The sequence below is a fragment of the Sinocyclocheilus anshuiensis genome, unplaced genomic scaffold (assembly GCF_001515605.1).
Source record: "Sinocyclocheilus anshuiensis isolate Anshui unplaced genomic scaffold, SAMN03320099.WGS_v1.1 scaffold979, whole genome shotgun sequence".
Lineage (NCBI taxonomy): Eukaryota > Metazoa > Chordata > Actinopteri > Cypriniformes > Cyprinidae > Sinocyclocheilus > Sinocyclocheilus anshuiensis.
The window spans coordinates 1,018,006-1,037,117 of NW_015544223.1; the positions used below are offsets into that span (position 1 = coordinate 1,018,006).

General features: G+C 37.2%; 1 protein-coding gene and 1 pseudogene across 1 annotated transcript in view; both read right to left on the reverse strand.

The window, feature by feature from the left end:
• Window positions 1-3,207, reverse strand: part of LOC107697258 (uncharacterized) — a 6,817-nt gene extending 3,610 nt beyond the window's left edge. Inside the window, exons 1-4 of the mRNA XM_016497977.1 lie at window positions 3,015-3,207; window positions 2,209-2,769; window positions 1,423-1,725; window positions 361-681 (exon numbers count right to left, since the gene is read on the reverse strand). Of these exons, the coding sequence (XP_016353463.1) occupies window positions 361-681; window positions 1,423-1,725; window positions 2,209-2,769; window positions 3,015-3,201 (1,372 nt within the window). The 5' untranslated portion in view covers window positions 3,202-3,207. The remainder of the gene's footprint in view (window positions 1-360; window positions 682-1,422; window positions 1,726-2,208; window positions 2,770-3,014) is intronic.
• A 5,717-nt stretch (window positions 3,208-8,924) lies between these two features.
• Window positions 8,925-19,112, reverse strand: part of LOC107697286 (NACHT, LRR and PYD domains-containing protein 3-like) — a 15,624-nt pseudogene continuing 5,436 nt past the window's right edge.

Consider the following 19,112-nt stretch of genomic DNA (forward strand, 5'->3'; position numbering starts at 1 on the left):
CTACAAGTATTTAATTAGTAAACTATCAGTATACCTATAAGTTCACTTTTAGTATAGTTGCAGTGCAAACTAAAAACATAGATGTAAACTAGTTGTGTACTAAAAGTTTACTACTGTTATACTAAAAGTACACTTAAAAGTATACTTTTATATACTAGAAAGTGGGCCAATTTAGTCCCTTACTACATGAAGTATACTTAAAAATATACTTAAACTTTACTTAAGTATACTTAATAAAATAAACTTGAAGTATACTACTTTTGGGTAAGGGTAGGAACAAATATGAAACAGTAGGGGAAAAGTAAAAATACAGCTATTATGAAAATAGTGACAGTAGACTAATATTGGCAGTAGACTCACCTGCAATAGGCCAAAAACCAGATAGGACTGGAACAGGTTTTTGTTTAGGATTGTCCAGATCAGTGTCAGGTGTTAGCCTGTAACTAAATGGACCCGAGGCAGATGGCGGCTCGGGATCTTCCAAATCCACAACAGGTGTCAGCTCAAGACTGGAACCTGGGATGGGTTTTGGCTCAGGAACATCCAGACCCATGTCAGCTGTCAGCTCAAGACCGGATGAACCTGGGACAGGTTTTGGTTCAGGAACGTCCAAACCCATGTCAGCTGTCAGCCTGAGAATGGGTGGACTTAGGACAGGCATTACATCATGACTGGATGGTCCTGGGACAGACATCAATGCAACTACAAGACCAGCTGGACCTGGATCAGGTGTTAAGTGTGAATCGAGGCTGAATGGACCTGGCTGGGAATCAGCTGGATCTTGGTTCGCCGTAACTGTCACCTTGAAACAAGATGGACCTGAATCAGTTGTTAACACCCACAAGGGGCCAGATAGACCTGGCTGGATGTCCGCTGGATCCCAGTGAGCCATTGGCTCAAGGCAACATGAATCTGGGGCCAAGGAGGAAAAAACAGCCCTACATGTTTGCTGGAAGAATGCTTGGATGTCTTTCTTCTTCTTCATTTTTGTTTGTTTTTCTAAATTGAAAAAGAAAAAAAAAGTAATGGAAAAGGAAAAGGAAAATAAATTACCACCAGAAACTGTAAGTCAATTACTGAGGCTAGACGTCATGAACAAAGAACACTTAAAAGGACACTTAATCTCAATCATCTTGCTAAAGATCCACGTTAAATTAATTCTAAACTTGGATTGGATGTTCATCTCTGACATTGCGGACATGTCATTCTATGTTTTTGTCTTTTGACCCTTAAAAATAAAAATTATATATAAAAAAATTAAAAACTAGTACTAGATCCTCACATGCTACATGTAAATACTGACAAATTTCAGGAATATAAATACAAACTAGACACAAATGTGAAACAGCAGACCAGGAGAGAAGTAAAAATACAACTACAATAAAAGTAGTGACAGTAGACTAATAATTAAAGTAGACTTACCAACTACTGGCTCATAACCAGATTGACGTGGGGCAGGAATTGGCTCATTATTCCGTGTAGATGGACCTGGGACAGGTGATGACTCCAGATTTGTTGGCTCAGCATTAAGTGTTAGCCAACCAAGGCTGAATAAAACTGGCTGGAGATCTGATGAATCCTGGCGAGCCACTGGGTCAGTGGCAAATGGATCTGGAGCCACTTTGTTGCCCCTTTGGCAACAGAGGGCAGCGCCCTTAACAGCCCTCCATGTTCGGCAGAAGAATGCACAGATGCCTTTCTTCTTCCTTATTTTTGATTGTTGTTCTACAAAAAAAAAAGAAAGAAAGAAAGAAATAGAAAAGTAAACAAAATTACCACCAGAACGGTCAAGTCAAATACTGAGTTTGACATCACAAAGAAAGAAGAACATTGGGTGAATACAGATGTTAGGTGAGACAACTGGTAAAGTGGGATACTTATGCTTAATTATCTTGTCCTTCATTATTAAAAAGTCACATTAAGTTCATTCTAAACTACAAGGAATTAGGAAAATCTTTTGGTTCTGACATTTTTTTTTTTTGATGCAATCTCGACACTCAACATTTCACTTGTACACTGAAAAATAAAACTAAACCAAATCCTAAACTAGAACTAGATACATCAGAATTCCCCATGCTACATGTTGAATACTAAAAAAGGTATTAGACAATTGTCAGGTGCATAAATGCTAATTAGGCATTAGTGTGAAAGAGCAGTAGGTAAAATGAAAATCCCAACAGCAGTTTAAAAAAATGATTGTAGACTTACCAACAGCTGCCCCAAAACCAGATGAACCTGGAACAGGTGTTATCTCAGAATCCAGTGTGGATGGACCTGAGACAGATGGCGGCTTGGGCTCGGCTGGATCCACATCCGGTTTTAGCTCAATAATAAATAGACTTGGTACAGGCATTACCTCAAGTCTAGATGGTCCTGGGACATTCATCGTCTCAGAAACCAGTGTGGATATACCTGGATCCAGGGTTAACTTTAAATCGAGGCTGGATGGACCTGGGACAAGTGATGGCTCCAGATCAGCCGGATCACTGTCAGGTGTCACCTCAAGGCTGGATGGTCCTGAGACCGATGACGGCTCAGGATCGACTGGATCGGCGTTAACTGTCAGCTCAATACCAGATGGACATGGATCGATTGATAACGCCCATTCAAGACCAGATAAACCTGGCTGGAGATCTGCTGGTTTGTCGCATGGAAATGGGGGCAATATGTCATCTCCGTAGCAACATAGGGTGCAAAGCTTTATAGCCTTCCCTATTCGCCGGAAGAATACTCGGAAGCCTTTCTTCTTCCTCTTTTTGGTTTGTTTTTCTAAGAAAAACAGAAATAAAAGATCAAATAAATTAACAACAGATGATGCAAGTCAAATACTGAGGAAGAAAAGAACATTGGGTGAATAGTTAAGTGGGTCATTTAAAGGTGTATTGTACTAGATTAAATTACTATATGCACAAAAAGTATTTTTTTTCGACTTTTTTCACTATTTTTACTATTATTAATTCCATTTATTTAGCCTACAGTTTTCATTTATGTTTTATTCTATTGTTATTGCTAACCTGTTGTGCTGTTCTCTATAGCGGCTGCTGCAGAAGAAGCCTCTTGTTCTGAAGCTCCTGTTGGGACGGTGGTTTTGTCTCCAGCTGTCTGTGTAGAGTCACTCAACATCAGCTGAGCATCTGCTGACACTGAACTGCTGGAGTTGAGCTCCACGGACTCAAACGCAGGAGAAACGCGTGTTGACATGCTGCATCGCTGTCGAACTTTCTGAAATTTTGTCGACTGTCTGTCTGGGTGGACTTCGAGTCTCTGCTCAGGTGATTGTCTCCGCTACTGCTTGGATTCTCACTGAACTGAAGCGATTCTCAGAGCGCGCGGATGGATGAGTTCTACCGTGTGACGTGAAAATGTTCAATATTCAGTTAAAAAAAGAAATATTGATGAAATATTATAAGGGTGCAAAAAATAAATCAATAATGTTTATTAGATTTCAAACAACAATTTTATTGTTTTTTTGTGAAAATAGTTCATAAACAGAGTTGCCCTTTAAGTAACAGAATTGTAAAGTAACAGAATTGACAGAATTGTCCGATGGACTGTCAATTCTGTTACCGCATTGTCAGAATTGTTACTCTACCTTGGTAACAGAGTTTGACGGTAACAGAATTGACAATTTTCTTTATTTTTTGCCAAAAACTCCACTTGCTAGCATAAATGCTAAGAGCACATGGCACTAATGAAATCATGATTAAAATACTTTTAAATAACACAAAGTGATCAATGAAAAAAATCTGTTTTCCTTTTGATATTGTGGTAACTTTATAAAACATTATAACTCTTGGTGTAAGAACTTTTTCGATTAAAATATTTTCGTAGACTTCACATAGACTTCTTTTTTTATTTTATTTTTTTTATTAACAAGATCAAAATACATGTATATGACAAACACTATACATGATATAAACAATAAACATTATACATGAAATAAACAATTTCACACTAGAGGGGCTGTATACAAATACAAATGTATATAAAAATATTAAAGCGTTTACAAACTTTCACCGTTTTAATTGCTTTTTGTTTCATAGAAAATCGTATAGTATCAATATAATGCTCCATTTCCTTCCTAAAAGAAAAAAAAACATTTTTTTTTGCATAAAAACTTACATTTGTGAATATTAAATTTTGCATGTAAAAAAATAAGATTTATCATGTAAACGTGACTGTGCTTTTCTTTGCTGTTCTCCGATCTTTCCATAACAAAACAAAATGATTATCAATATTTTGTACAATAAAATTACATACATTTTGCCAAAACAAATGTACCACAGTTTCAGGACAACTGACACAAAAGGAGCAACTAAAATCAATATCAGATTTAAATTTTACCAAATATTTGGCTGGGTAAATCCTGTGTATAATTTTGAATGATATTTCCTTAACCTTGTTTGTAATTAAATATTGATTAGGTATTAACCAAAATACCCTCTGCCTTTGTAATTAAAACTCTACCCCTTAAAGAGAAGTCTCTTATTAGCCAATGATTTAACTTTTTTTTGTTTTTTTCTCAATAATAGGACTCAAATTTAGCAAGCATCTTCTTTTCTGGTCTTTGGCTATCAATATTCCAAGATATTGAACCTCATTCTTTAAGGGAACACCATCATAGCTAGTTTCGAGACATTCCTTTATGGCCAATTATTTTTTAAATAATGTTGTAGAATTAGGTAAATGACTTTTTAGGGCTTTTATAAATTAAATGAATGAAATATTACAAAAAGAAAAGTACAATAATATATTTTGATTACACAATGATACATGATGGAAAAAATGCACTAACTAATTCGGACAACAAGAAATCATGATTTTCAGCTATTTAAGACACTTTTTGCAAAAACATATGATGTTGTTATGGACTGTAACATCTTGTAATTCATAACAATGAGTAACACAGTATTAACATTATTAAAAATATAACCATTTGAAAAAAGCAGGAAAAAAATGACTTTGGACACCAGCCTATTGACTGGAAGTTTTTTTTAAACATTCTTTCTTATTTATTTGGTTCTACAGTGTTTGCTGATTACTTTATTTAAACTTTGTGTATTTTATTTATTTTATTTTACATCAAGGTGTATATGCCGTGCCTCCAAGCTTTCTTATTCATTTGCTAATAAATGTTATGTTTCTTATTTATTTGGTTCCACAGTGTTTGCTGATTTTCAGTTTTATATACCTATTTAAACTTTGTGTAGCCTATGTAATTTGTTATTTTATTATGCATAGGCATAAATGGTGTATTTTTATTCGTTTTGTTAATAAAAGTTCTGAGTTTGACCTCGTTGTTGCTTGAATTGAGTCAATGCGAATTGCCTAATTTGAAAGTGAAAGTAAAACGCGCACGGCACTTTTTCTAGCTATTTGAAAGCCAAGAAATCCGAGGAAAAGAGGGAAAACTCAAATGAACAATTGCTTGACACCCAATTGCGTCACTTTGAAAGTAAGGAAAAGGAAACCCAATATCGCCCAGTTAAAGAATGAGGATTTATTTCGAAACATTACAAAGACTGATAACATTTATGATAATTATATATGCTGTTTGGGGGGAAAAGCATTGTTCATAGCTCATGATGCTGTAACGCATTTGCAGCACTAGAGAGCGACACTATTGCATAGGTCTGTTCCTGAAGAGGAAAGTTGCAACCCTAATCAAACATACCTGAACCAGCTAATCAAGGTCTTAAGGATCCCTTGAAAAATCACAGGCCATGTGAGCTGAAGCAGGTTGGAAATAAAATTTGCTGGATAGGACTGTATGTGAAATATCCTACAGGTGTGATATATGTAGGAAAATAAAACACTGAAGAAAAAAAGATGCATTTGTGCAGTGCCCTAAAGCAAAAACATAAAAAAATAGTGAGGAGGTGAAAAGGATGAAAAATTACCTTAAATTAGGTTAAATTCCCAAACTTTTTGTCCGCCAAACCTCTTTCACCTATTTACTTAAAGTACCCCTGAGATTTTAAAATAAATATTTTAATTATTAAGTATACCACATTTGCATGTGATACTATAACATTAAAGAGGTGTGTGAACTTTTAAGAACGATGTCAGACACTGTAATATGCTCTGGCCCCCTCCCTGCTTACCGTGGTGACGAGATACATACACAGACTGTCGTCACTCAGTGGCTGGATATCTAAATGATGCCAGCAGAATAACATAGGTTTCATAGACAATTGGACGAGTTTTTGGGGCAGACCTGACCTGTTGAAAAGAGATGGTCTTCGTCCCTCTTCTCTCTAGAAATATGTCACTTAGAGTTTGTACTTGACTAACTGGGGCCCAGGTCAGGAAGCAGACAGACTGGCTAAACCGACCGTCTGCTAGTCGCCACACGTCACAGAAGTCAGTTAATTCTCAGCACATAGAGACTCTTTCACCTAGATATAATACTATACAAATTTAACGGTAACAATTTAATTGGTTCAACAAATAAAACACAGATGTAATACAGATAAACAAATGATAAAGCTTGGCTTAATGATTATTAGATCGCTTTATACAAAAGTGCTTTTTGTAAATGATATGATCACAGATCATAGATGTGCTCTGTTTGACAGAAACCTGGCTAAAACCAGATGATTACATTACTTTAAATGAGTCTACCCCCCAAGATTACTGTTATAAACATGAGCCGTGTCCAAAAGGTAAAGGGCGAGGTGTTGCTACAATTTATAGCAATATTTTCAGTATTTCTTCTTGTTAGTGTAACAAGTGTTAATGATAAATCCCCTGTGACGTTTACTGGCTACTGTATACAGGCCACCAGGGCACCATACAGACTTTATCAAAGAATTCGCAGATTTTCTATCTGAGTTAGTGCTGGCTGCAGATAAAGTCTTAAATGTTGGTGATTTTAATATCCATGTAGATAATGAAAAAGATGCATTTGGATCAGCATTTTTTAGACATTCTAAACTCTATTGGGGTTAGACAACATGAGTCAGGACCTACTCATTGTCAAAATCATACTTTAGATTGAATTCTATCACATTGAATTAATGTCAATGGCATTGAAATTCTGCAAAAGAGCGATAATATCTCGGATCATTTTCTAGTCTTGTGTATACTTTATATAGCTAAAGCTGCAAATTCAACTTCTTATTACAAATATGGTACAACTATCACTTCTACAACAAAATACTGTTTTGTAAATAATTTTCCTGACTTGTTTCAATTCCTCAGTATCCAATAGCTCAGAAATCTTGATAGTGTAACAGAAACTATTGACTCTCTCTTTTCTAGCACTTTAGACAGGGTGGCTCCTTTACTCTTAAAGAAGATTAAGGAAAACAGTCTGACACCATGGCATAATGAGCACAATCGTGCCCTAAAGAGAGCATCCCAGAAAATGGAGCGCAGCTGGAAGAAAACAAAACTAGAGGTGTTTCATATTGCATGGAGGGAAAGTAATTCTGCATACAGAAAAGCCTTAAAAACTGCAATATCTGCTTGCTTTTCGTCTCTTTTAAAAGAAAACACAACCCCAGGTATTTATTCAGTACAGTGGCTAAATAAAAAATAAATAAATAAAACAGTGCTGTTACACAAAATAAAATACTTTTACGTCTGCTATGATGAATACAGAGTCTTTCATTCCCAGGAAGAATTTGATCATTAAAGGGTTAGTTCACCCAAAAATGAAAATTAGCCCATAACTTACTCACCCTCAAGTCATCCTAGGTGTATATGACTTTCTTCTTTCAGACGAATCCAGTCGGAGTTATATTAAAAATTGTCTTTGATCTTTCAAGCTGTTTAATGCCACTCAGCGTGTGTTGCATGCATCAGTCCAAAAGAAGTTAAATAAAAAAAAAGTGTCTCACACGGCTCCGGGGGTGAACAAAGGCCTCCTGTAGTGAATCGATGCGTTTTTGTAAGAAAAATGTCCATATTCAAAACGTAATAATCACTTTAATGTAACTTGCGCCAACAGTTGTACACGGAAGCAGCTCCGGATGACGTATGAGGTCAGCTTTGCGCATGTGCCACTCAGAAGTGATGCATGCGGAAGCGCAGGGGAGAGATTAAAACAAAACACTGGTCACTTATTAGAAGTACGAAACGAGGATTTGTAAAGAAGAATGTCGGAGGATTTCGATATAAGCCAAGAGGAGACTGGTTTTCCTTTGCTAAAGTAAGGAAACTTTGCTTCCTTTGCTCCTGTTAACAAACGTTGGTTTTCACGAGACTCACCGGCGCATGCGCAACGCTGAACTCATACGTCATGCTCCCGGACCTGCTTCTATGTACAACTGTTGGCGCAAGCTACATTAAAGTGATTATTACATTTTGAATATGGATATTTTTCTTACAAAAATGCAAATTTTGTATTTGAAATAAAGAGAAATTCTTTTCAAGATCTTACATAGAATCTATCCAACTAATATATTACTTTCTAAGTTTATGGACATTGGTAAAGAATGCTCCTTTTGTAATAGTATTGAGGAGCCTTTATGCTATCTGTTTGTTTTTTTGTTTGTTTTTTTATTGACAATGTATACAGGCATTTTGGAACGTTTTATTATTATTTTATTTATTTATTGTAACTTTTACTTCCAAAACTAGTTCAGTGATAACATTGAATGTAAAAGCAGTTATTTGTTATTATGAACATGAAGACAAAAGTATTGACAATTTTGTAAATTTCATTATTCTTGTAACATGTATTGTAATACTGTTCACAAGTTCTGCAATTAATAAAAAATGCATCTGTGGCTTTTCATAATTAATCAAAATAATGTTCCAGATCATATTCTTAATTGACGTCAGTTGGAGCTGATGAAGAGATTTCCCCTCAACAGCACAATGTTTTATATTTTTGCACACATCTGTGTGTCTTGTCTGAACTTGTCTGCGCATCCCATGACTTTTAACTAGTCTAAGAACAAGAAGATGTTGGGAATGGCAATAAAAAAACCGAAGACGATTATGGAAACAACAAATTGGATGTATTGGGATTTCAGAAGAAGATACCTGTGATTGTACTATTTATTGGTTTGTACTACTGTACTTAGTAGTTTAAAAGAGTTAAAGATGTTTCAATTCTGTGCTGTCTTTTGCAGGTCAGGTCAAGTATCAACAAAGCAGTTGTAGTTCACGTGTGTCTGTACATGTTCATAAAACAACCATACTATATAATGCAAATAATACATAAAAATTGATAAAAACTGTCCACCAGAACATGAATGGGAGGACGATTTTAATAGATTGTACACAAAAACGTAATATTTCCAATTATATACAGTAAAGTCATTAATAGAAATACCACAAACACACCAGTGAGGTCACCGTGACTTCGGTTTTGATGAGAATGTCCCTGTATTGGCCCCATATTAACCATCATTTAATACCTGTCAGTAAAACAAAACACACAACAATGCATTGTGGAGCATGGTCAGGGAATTGACTAGTTAAAATTAAACTATATGATTTGATATATGATTATGATATGGTATGATTTATGATATGAATCAATAGTACTTACAGCAGTGTCTCTAGTTTATACAGTGGTTGATCTTTTAAAACAGAGAGCAGCTTTAAACCTCTATATCCTAGTTTATTCCCCAACAGATTGAGTTCTCTCAGGTGTGAGGGGTTTGATCTCAGAGCTGAAGCCAGAACAGCACAACTTGTATCTGTGATATCACAATCCCACAACCTGCAGAACAATGACACACTCACATTCACATATACTGTAGAGGGTAATTTCACATCGAATTAAAGAAACTTCAGAAAGTTCCCGACTAAAATTGGGCTTTGTTAAAATGTTAAAATAACGTGTCTTGTTTCAGTTAGGATTAATATGTAAGACCTTACTTTAGTGTCTCCAGTTTGCAGTGAGGACATTTCAGTCCAGCAGAGAGCAACTTCACACTTTTGTCTCCTAGATTATTCGCAGTCAGATCCAGTTCTCTCAGGTGTGAGGGGTTTGATCTCAGAACTGAAGCCAGAGCAGCACAGCCTTCAGCTGTGATATCACAATCACTTAACCTGCAGAGAACAATATGTTTGTTTACATGCACACCAGTAAAACAGTTATTGCGAGAAAGCTGTTTAAGACTTGAAAGCATAAATCTGTATCCAGATTTCAGAATTTGAACGCACTTTAACATTTGTAATAAATGTTTTGAGGTGTCTCGTGTGTCAGCCAATCTGATGTTCACTACTGTAAAGAATATGAATGTAATTTCTCAATAGCAGGAGAAATTCCAGACTTTAAAGGGAATTCCCAAAAGGGAGCATGGCTGCTCAAACACTTCCGGGAGTTTCACTGATTGCTAGCAGTTAGAATTCTAAGAGCAATCCAGCTGCATATATAAATCAGTGGTTACAACCCAGAAAGAGAAGGCATTTTAAAACACTATGCGGAGGTGCAACATAGTGCATGAACAAATGCTGCTTTTATGTTTTAAAAATATTTTTTTAGCACAGACCGCCGACTGCCAATGTGCAAGTGCTGAATTTAGTTCTCTTCCGCAGTTTATTGCACTTTTAATAACTTAAGCAGATCACTTTTTTGAAAATTATATGAAAACATTTTATTTTTACATTTTACATGACATTTACATTTTTTCCCTAAATGTGTGCTAAAATTACTGACACCTCTAGAAATTCAATTTCATTTTCCAGTTGTATGTTCAATGTTCAATTTATTTATAAAGCACTTTAAAACAACCTTAGTATACCAAAGTGCTGTACACAGTTACACTGATCCAATCACACAATAGAGTAAACACGTCATTAGAAAACCACATTCACAAAACATTGAAAGCATGGGAAAAAAGATAAGTTTTTAAAAGACTTTTAAACTCAGACACTGAAGAAGCTATTCTGATGGATAATGGCAAATTGTTCCATAGCTTGGGGCCAGCAACAGCAAAGGCTCTGTCACCCCTGCATTTCAATCTAGCTCTGGGAACCAAAAGCTGATGCTTAGTCTGTGATCTGAGTGATCTAGCTGGATTGTGTACTATAATCAACTCGGAGAGATATGGAGGAGCAAGGCTGTTTAGAGCTTTGTACACGAATAGCAAAATTTTGAATTGGATGCGATAATTAATCGGTAATCAGTGCAATGAACGCAAGATAGGCGTGATGTGATTCCTTCTGCGACTGCCTGTGAGCAAACGAGCAGCCGCGTGTTGGCAGCTCTGGGAACCAAAAGCTGATGCTTAGTCTGTGATCTGAGTGATCTAGCTGGATTGTGTACTATAATCAACTCAGAGAGATATGGAGGAGCAAGGTTGTTTAGAGCTTTGTACACGAATAGCAGAATTTTGAATTGGATGCGATAATTAATCGGTAACCAGTGCAATGAACGCAAGATAGGCGTGATGTGATTCCTTCTGCGACTGCCTGTGAGCAAACGAGCAGCCGCGTTTTGGACAAGTTGCAGACGATGAATAGATGAGACAGGCAGCCCATAATATAGCGAGTTGCAGTAGTCAAGTCGCGAAAAAATGAAAGCATGAATGACAATCTCAAAACGCTTCCTGCTTAGGAAGGGTTTAACTTTTGCTAATCTTCGCAGATGGTAGAAGCTAGCACTCACAGTAGAATTAATTTGTTTGTTCAGCTTTAGGTCACTGTCCAGTATGAAGCCCAGATCCTTGACCTCAGCAGAGCAATATGGGGAAAGAGAGCCCAGATCAACGGTGCTCAGATCAGTTTTCTCGTTAGGCCTAAACAGAACAATCTGAGTTTTATCATCATTCAAATGCAAAAAATTATTGGTAAGCCATGTTTTCAATTCTTGGAGACAGGCTGTTAGTTGGTATAATGCAGACTTGTCATTGCGCTTAATCTCCTAAAGATCGAACCAATGGGTAACATATACAGCGAAAACAATAATGGTGCTAAAGTTGATCCTTGAGGAACACCACATGTAGAATATGCTACAGAAGAGGAATATTGCCCAATACTGACTGAAAATCTTTTGTTAGACAAAAAGGACCGAAACCAGTCAAGTACAGTGCCTCTAATACCAATGCAGTGCTCCAAGCGAGACAGCAGAATACCATGGTCAACAAAATCAAATGCTGAACTGAGATCTAAAAGCACTAAGGCCATAGTATTACCAGAATCATTGGATATTAAAATGTCATTAAAGACCTTCAGAAGGGCAGACTGTGCCGTGTAAGCTTTTAAAACCAGACTGAAAAATATCAGAGATACAGTTAGTACTCAAATAGCTTTGTAATTGCGTAATGAAAATCTTCTGTTAGACAAAAAGGACCGAAACCAGTCAAGTACAGTACCTCTAATACCAATGCAGTGCTCCAAGCGAGACAGCAGAATACCATGGTCAACAAAATCAAATGCTGAACTGAGATCTAAAAGCACTAAGGCCATAGTATTACCAGAATCATTAGATATTAAAATGTCATTAAGGACTTTCAGAAGGGCAGACTCTGTGCTGTGTAAGCTTTTTTTTAAGCCTTGTGGTCTCTCCTCTTAGCATGCATTATAGGAGAAGACAAAGAGAAGCTGCACTAGTAAATGAAGGGGCATCAATAATTGTGGTATACATTTGTTTCAATTAAAAAGTGACATGCTTTTTAATATTTTGAATGATAGACAGAATGATTAACAATTAAAACATTTTTCAACATCCTGTTTTGCTCATATTTGCCAAGGGTGGCAAGATTTGTAGAGTGCACTGCATTCAGTCACATATTGGCAATTTTTCATTAACATTTTTATGTTGAGATTAATGTATGAACTCACCTCAGTTTCTCCAGTTTACAGTGAGGATCCTTCAGTCCATCAGAGAGCAACGTCAGACCTCCTTCTCCTAGATTATTCCCAGTCAGATCTAGTTCTCTCAGGTTTGATCTCAGAGCTGAAGCCAGAGCAGCACAACCTTCATGTGTGATATCACAATAACTTATCCTGCAGAGAACAATGACACACATCACTTTCTTAGTTCAGCAGGAACTACTGAACAACCACATAGAGACGATTATATTAAATCCCTTATCTGTGTGGGTTTCATTTTTTTATCATTAGTTTATTATGTTAAAGCAAAAGTCCACCTCAAAATGAAATTATATCATCCTTTACTCACCCTCATGCCATCCCAGATGTAAATGACTTTGATTCTTCATATGAAAACAAGCAAAGACAGCTGACCAGAAGCTATGATTCATATTACATTACCATTTATTACACATATATATATATATATATATATATATATTGTATTTCTTACAAAACCGATGGTTTAATGCACCAGACGTTTTTGAAGTATCAGCTTTGGGGTTTCTATCCATTTGCATTATAAAGTCTTAGAGATGGATTCTTTTTCTAAAAATATTTGTTTGTGTTTATCTGACAAAAAACAAACAAACAATATACATCTGGGACAGCAGGAGGGTGAGTAAAGCATGAGACCATTTTCATTTTTGGGTAGTGATCTGAACAACATGATCATAGACCCTTCATGTACATAACTGTTTCAATTAAGATGAATGTATGATCTTACGTCAGTTTCTCCAGTTTACAGTGAGGATCCTTCAGTCCAGCAGCAAGAAGTGTCAAACCTGCATTTTGTAGATTATTCCATGTCAGATCCAGTTCTCTCAGGTGTGAGGAGTTTGATTTCAGAGCTGAAGCCAGAGCAGCAGAACCTTCATCTGCGACGCCACAATGACTCAACCTGCAGAACAATGACACTCTCTTCACTCTCATAGTTCAGCAGGAACTACTGCACAACCACAGAGAGATTATAATATTAAATCCTAAATCTGTGAAAATTGAATGTTTTTATTACTTATCTACTATTGCTTTATTGTGTGTCAATGCAAATCACTATGAACAGAGCAACAACACTGTCAATAGACTGTTAAAATCAGGGGTGCCCAATCCTGTTCCTAAAGGCCCATGTCCTGTAGAGTTGAGCTCCAACCCCAATTAAACACACCTGAACCAGCTAATCATGGTCTTACTAGGCATACCAGAAACTTCCAAGCAAGTGTGTTGAGGCAAGTTGGAGCAAAACAGGACATCGACCCTCCAGGACCGAGTTTGGACACCCCTGCTTAAAATAATAAGATTCTTGTCTCATCTGAGATTAATGTATGATCTTACATCAATTTCTCCAGTTTACAGTGGGGATCTTTCATTCCATCAGAGAGCAGATTCAATCCTGAGTCTTGTAGTTTATTTTTAGACAGATCTATTTCTCTGAGGCGTGAGGGGTTTGATCTCAGTGCTGAAGCCAGAGCAGCACAACCTTCAGCCGTGACGCCACAATTACTCAACCTGCAGAACAATGACAAATTCTTCACTCTCTTAGTTGAGAACACAAAGACCAGTTTAACAGCGGGCTTCATCAATGATCATAGTGATTACAGTGGTTGCAACAACCATAAAACTCAAATGTACAATGTGTCACAGAGCAGTAACAACAGTATTAATATCTCTGCAAAATAATAATAGTAATTCTCCGATGTCTAATGCAAACAGGATGGTCACTATTGGCCTCATTTAAAATATTTTTGTAGTGAATGTTCCCTCTCTACATTTTGTACTGATCTTTTATAATAGTTTTCTAGAATGTTTTAATTGTTCGCTGGTGTTTGTGTTCTCTCTACTGTGTCTGTGCTCTTCAAAGAGACAAATATTAGGCTATTTATCATATTTTATACTCGTGTGTAAGATCATGTAAACACTTCAAACATGGTTCCTTTATTGGGCAAATGTCATAGCTGGTTTAAGGAAGATCCAACAAGCACAAATGGCCAATTTAGTGTACATATAATGAAATTCATTATATCAGAAGGTTAGAGAAAGTCTTACTGCAAGGGCAATAGTTGAGATCTCACAGACAACATAGGTTTCAGAAATTCAAAACCCAAGCCAAGAAATTAGCATCTTAATCTCCAGTTCTATCTTAAAAGGAAGAGGCACTCAAGTGTGTCTTTTGTCTAAAAAAATCAGGTCAAAATGCTACTTACTGAGCTGATCTGGAGGCTTTAACTACCGGCAAGAGCTTCAGAAGTACTTCATCTGGTGTCATGTGATCTTGACTTTGCTTGCTGCTTATGTATTTACCCAAATGAAACTCGTCCAAATGCTTGGAGGTTAATAAAACAAACACAACAGCTGACCACTGTGACGAGGACAATCGGGTGCTTGAAAGACCTCCAGATCTGAGACACTCTTGGACTTCATTCACCAGAGAATGATCACCCAGTTCATTTAAACAATGGAACAGATTGATGGATTTCTCCGGTGATGGGTTCATTTTTATTCTTGTTTTAATGTACTCAATCGTTTCCTCTTTGCTGTACGAGATGTTTCCAACATGTGTCACGAGGACTTTCAGGAGCAGCTGATTGGACTCTAAAGAGAGACCCAGAAGAAATCGGAGGAAAAGATCCAGATGTCCATTCCTCCTCTGTAAAGCCTTGTCCACAGCTCTCTGATGCAGGTCAGAGATTGTGTGACATGTGAACTTGTGTGCATGTTTTGAGCTGACGATTTCATTGAGCACATCCCTCTTGTTCAACAGGAATGAAAGCAGCACATATAGAGCTGCTAGATGCTCCTGGACGCTCAGATGAACAAAGCAGAAGACTTTCCCCTGATGCAAGCCAAACTCCTCTCTGAAGATCTGAGTGCACAACCCTGAGTACACTGATGCTTCTGTCTCATCAATGCCACACTCGCTCAGGTCTTCCTCATAGAAGATCAGGTTGCCTTTCACAAGCTGCTGAAAAGCCAGCTTCCCCAGTTTGAGAATCATGTCCTCATCCTTCACGTTCTTTTCATAGTCCTTCTCATGTTTAATGTTGGTCTGAATGATCAGGAAGTGTGTGTACATTTGAGTGAGAGTCTTGGGAATCTCTCCACTCTCAACATCTTCTCTAAAACAGTGGCTGAGATCCAGCAAAACACTGGGATGTGGCACATGATGTGGAGGCTCCTTGATGACTTCAGGTGTGAGATGATTGTATTGGCCAGACTCTGATCACTGATTCTCTTCCTGAAGTATTCCTCCTTCTGTGGCTCATTGAAGCCTCGTACCTCTGTCACTCGATGGACACACTCAGAGGGGACGAGATCAGCTGCTGCTGGTCTGGAGGTGATCCAGATGAGAGCAGAGGGAAGCAGATTCCCCGCAATGAGGTTCATCAGCAGCACGTCCACTGAGGCTGATTCACGGACATCACACAAACTCACAATGCACTGAAAATCCAGAGACAGACGACACTCATCCAGACCATCAAAGATGAACAACACTTTATATTTGTCACTGGATATTTCCATTTCTTTGGTATCAGGAAAAAAGATATGAAGAAGATCTGAAAGACTGAGTTTTTTGTCCTTCATCAAGTTTAGCTCTCTGAAAGGAAGGGGAAATATGAGCTGGACGTCCTGATTCTCTTTCCCTTCAGCCCAGTCCAGGATGAACTTCTGCACAGAGACTGTTTTTCCAATGCCAGCGACTCCCTTTGTCAGCACAGTTCTGATGGGTTTGTCTTGTCCAGGTAAAGGTCTCAAGATGTCTTTGCATTTGATTGGTGTGTCCTCTGTTGATGCTCTCCTGAATTGTGTTTCAATCTGTCTCACCTCATGCTCATTATTGATCTCTCCACTCTCACTCTCTGTGATGTAGAGCTCTGTGTAGATCTCATTCAGCAATGTAGGGTTTCCTTGCTTTGCTGTTCCCTCATACAGACACTGAAACTTCTTCTTCAGATTAGATCTAAATGTCTTGAGGACTTTGGCATGTTGAGGGTCATTGCTATTAAAATAGCAAATGATCAGAATGTAAGTCACTATATATGTAAGTCTTTTTGGATAAATTAAAAGCATCTGTCAAATGCATACATGTAAATATAAACATGTCAATACATTTTTAACACAGCATTTACCTAAACCAAGGATCAGTATATCCACTAAAGTTAAGTGAAGGATCCATTGACTTGTCACTCCTCCTGGACACACAGCTGGATGCTGGCAGGTACGGTCTGTGCATTGACATTGAACACAAAAATTCAATGTAAGTCATACACACTCTTCTTATATTAATTCACTAATGACTGATAGTTCTATTGGTAATTAAATCATTTCATTAAAATGCATCATGCTGCTGTAGACATAACAGCAAGTGCAACTGTTATAGTGTTCACATCCACATCCAAACTGATTAATTAAAGTGCCCCCTTTTTTTTTTCTTTCTTTCTTTCTTTTTTTCTCTTGAATATTACCTTTCAGGTATCATGTAATATAGCTGTTTGTGAATATAAAAGTTCTACAAAGTGCATAACAGATGCAGTTATTGTCTCCCAATAGAAGAAAAGACGGTTCTGAAGTGCCTGAAATGAGTTGTCAGTAATTCCAGCCTTTACATTTCTGCACAAACCTACATAGGTTTGTAACAAATTTGCATAATGGTCTGTCTGCGAACAACATGTACTTTCACCCGCCCTTAAACACTGTAGTTAGCTGAGGCCTTGAAGATCTCAGTTTGTGTTGTCGCCATGTATAGAAGATGCTGTATTCTGCACTGAGGAAGCAGAACCACTTTGCATGTACTGTACTACCAAAACATGAGGATGTTAAGAGTCAGTGACATAGATTTGTTACCTCTTATGTAAAGGAATTATACAATTATAACATCTCATCTACAGTGTATGACAAATAAAGTTTTTTTATTTTTATTTTTTTTTTTTTATGACTGGACTTAACCACTGATTTCTAATCGTGTCCTCTTGTGGAAGGCCAAACAAGGTAGTTTCGCTTTCACAACGAAACCACGGCACCTTGAGTGAGCGGAGGCCGGAGGCCTAGAGTGAGTCGCGGCCTACAGTGAGTGGAGGCCGGCTAGAGTGAGCAGAGGCAGGCGGGCTTGAGAACGGCGCATTGGAATCGCATCATATGACCCCTTTAAGATCTTCATCTGAAATGCACTGCATACAGGCACTGAAGATCCTTTACAGCATTAAATTTGAACAATTCCTTTTTGTTTCAATACAGATGTGATAAGATAAACAGCATTTACCTAAACCCAAATTCAGTGTGTCCACTAAAGTTACGTGGAGGTTTCATTGACCAGTCACTCTTCATGGACACACAGCTGGGTTCTGGCAGGTCCGAGCTGTGCATTGAAGATGAAAACAAGTGAATGTTATTCACACATTCTGCTATTAACAACCTTTGTAATGATTTAATGTTCTTGATAACTAAATCATTTCATTAATATGTGTTATGCTGTTGGAGACATAACAGTAAGTGTAACTGTTATCATGTTGACATCCACATGTCAGAGCTACTAATTACGATCTTCATTCTGAAATGCATTACATACAGGCACTGAAGACCCTTTACAACAGGGGTATTCAATTAAAGATCCAAGTGGTCTGGTCTCTATATTTCCTTCACAGTGGAGGTCCAGACAATATATATATATACAGTGGGTACGGAAAGTATTCAGACCCCCTTCAATTTTTCACTCTTTGTTATATTGCAGCCCGTACCCACTGTATATATAAACAGTCAAACATAGTCAGGATATTGGGTCCTCATAGCGCCAAAGAGCCAAAGGCCAGTGACTTCAGAGAATTTTTCTATAAAATAAAATTAATCAGTTGAATATTAAAATATAAGATCAGATGTTTTATCAAGCCATTATTAATTTTACATTTAGATACTGTACATATGTAAGGCAGAAGGCCATGTGACAGAAAATATACTGTATGGGGGTTCAGAGTTTTCCTCGTGAAGTACTCTTGAAGTTGCCTCTTGTACCATTTTGCTGAAAACAAACATAATCAAAACGCATGAGCAGAAAACAAGGTTAACTGGTAATTTCAAAGTTTATGTTGTCTTTCCTTGCCATATAAAAATAATTTTAACAGTTATGTTTATTTAAAAATGCTCTTAACATACTGATTAATAATGCTAAATGTAGATGAAAAAAAGTCTGGTCACAAACCTGGTTTGAACGGTCAGAATCGTATGATAAGTAAAAAAAAAAAAAACATTTGCAGCATCGTTGTTTTCTGCAGTGTTTTAGCAAAAGTATCGATGTATTTTGCTGCTCACTGTTTCAGCTTCTGTTTTTAAAATAAAAGCGTAATCCG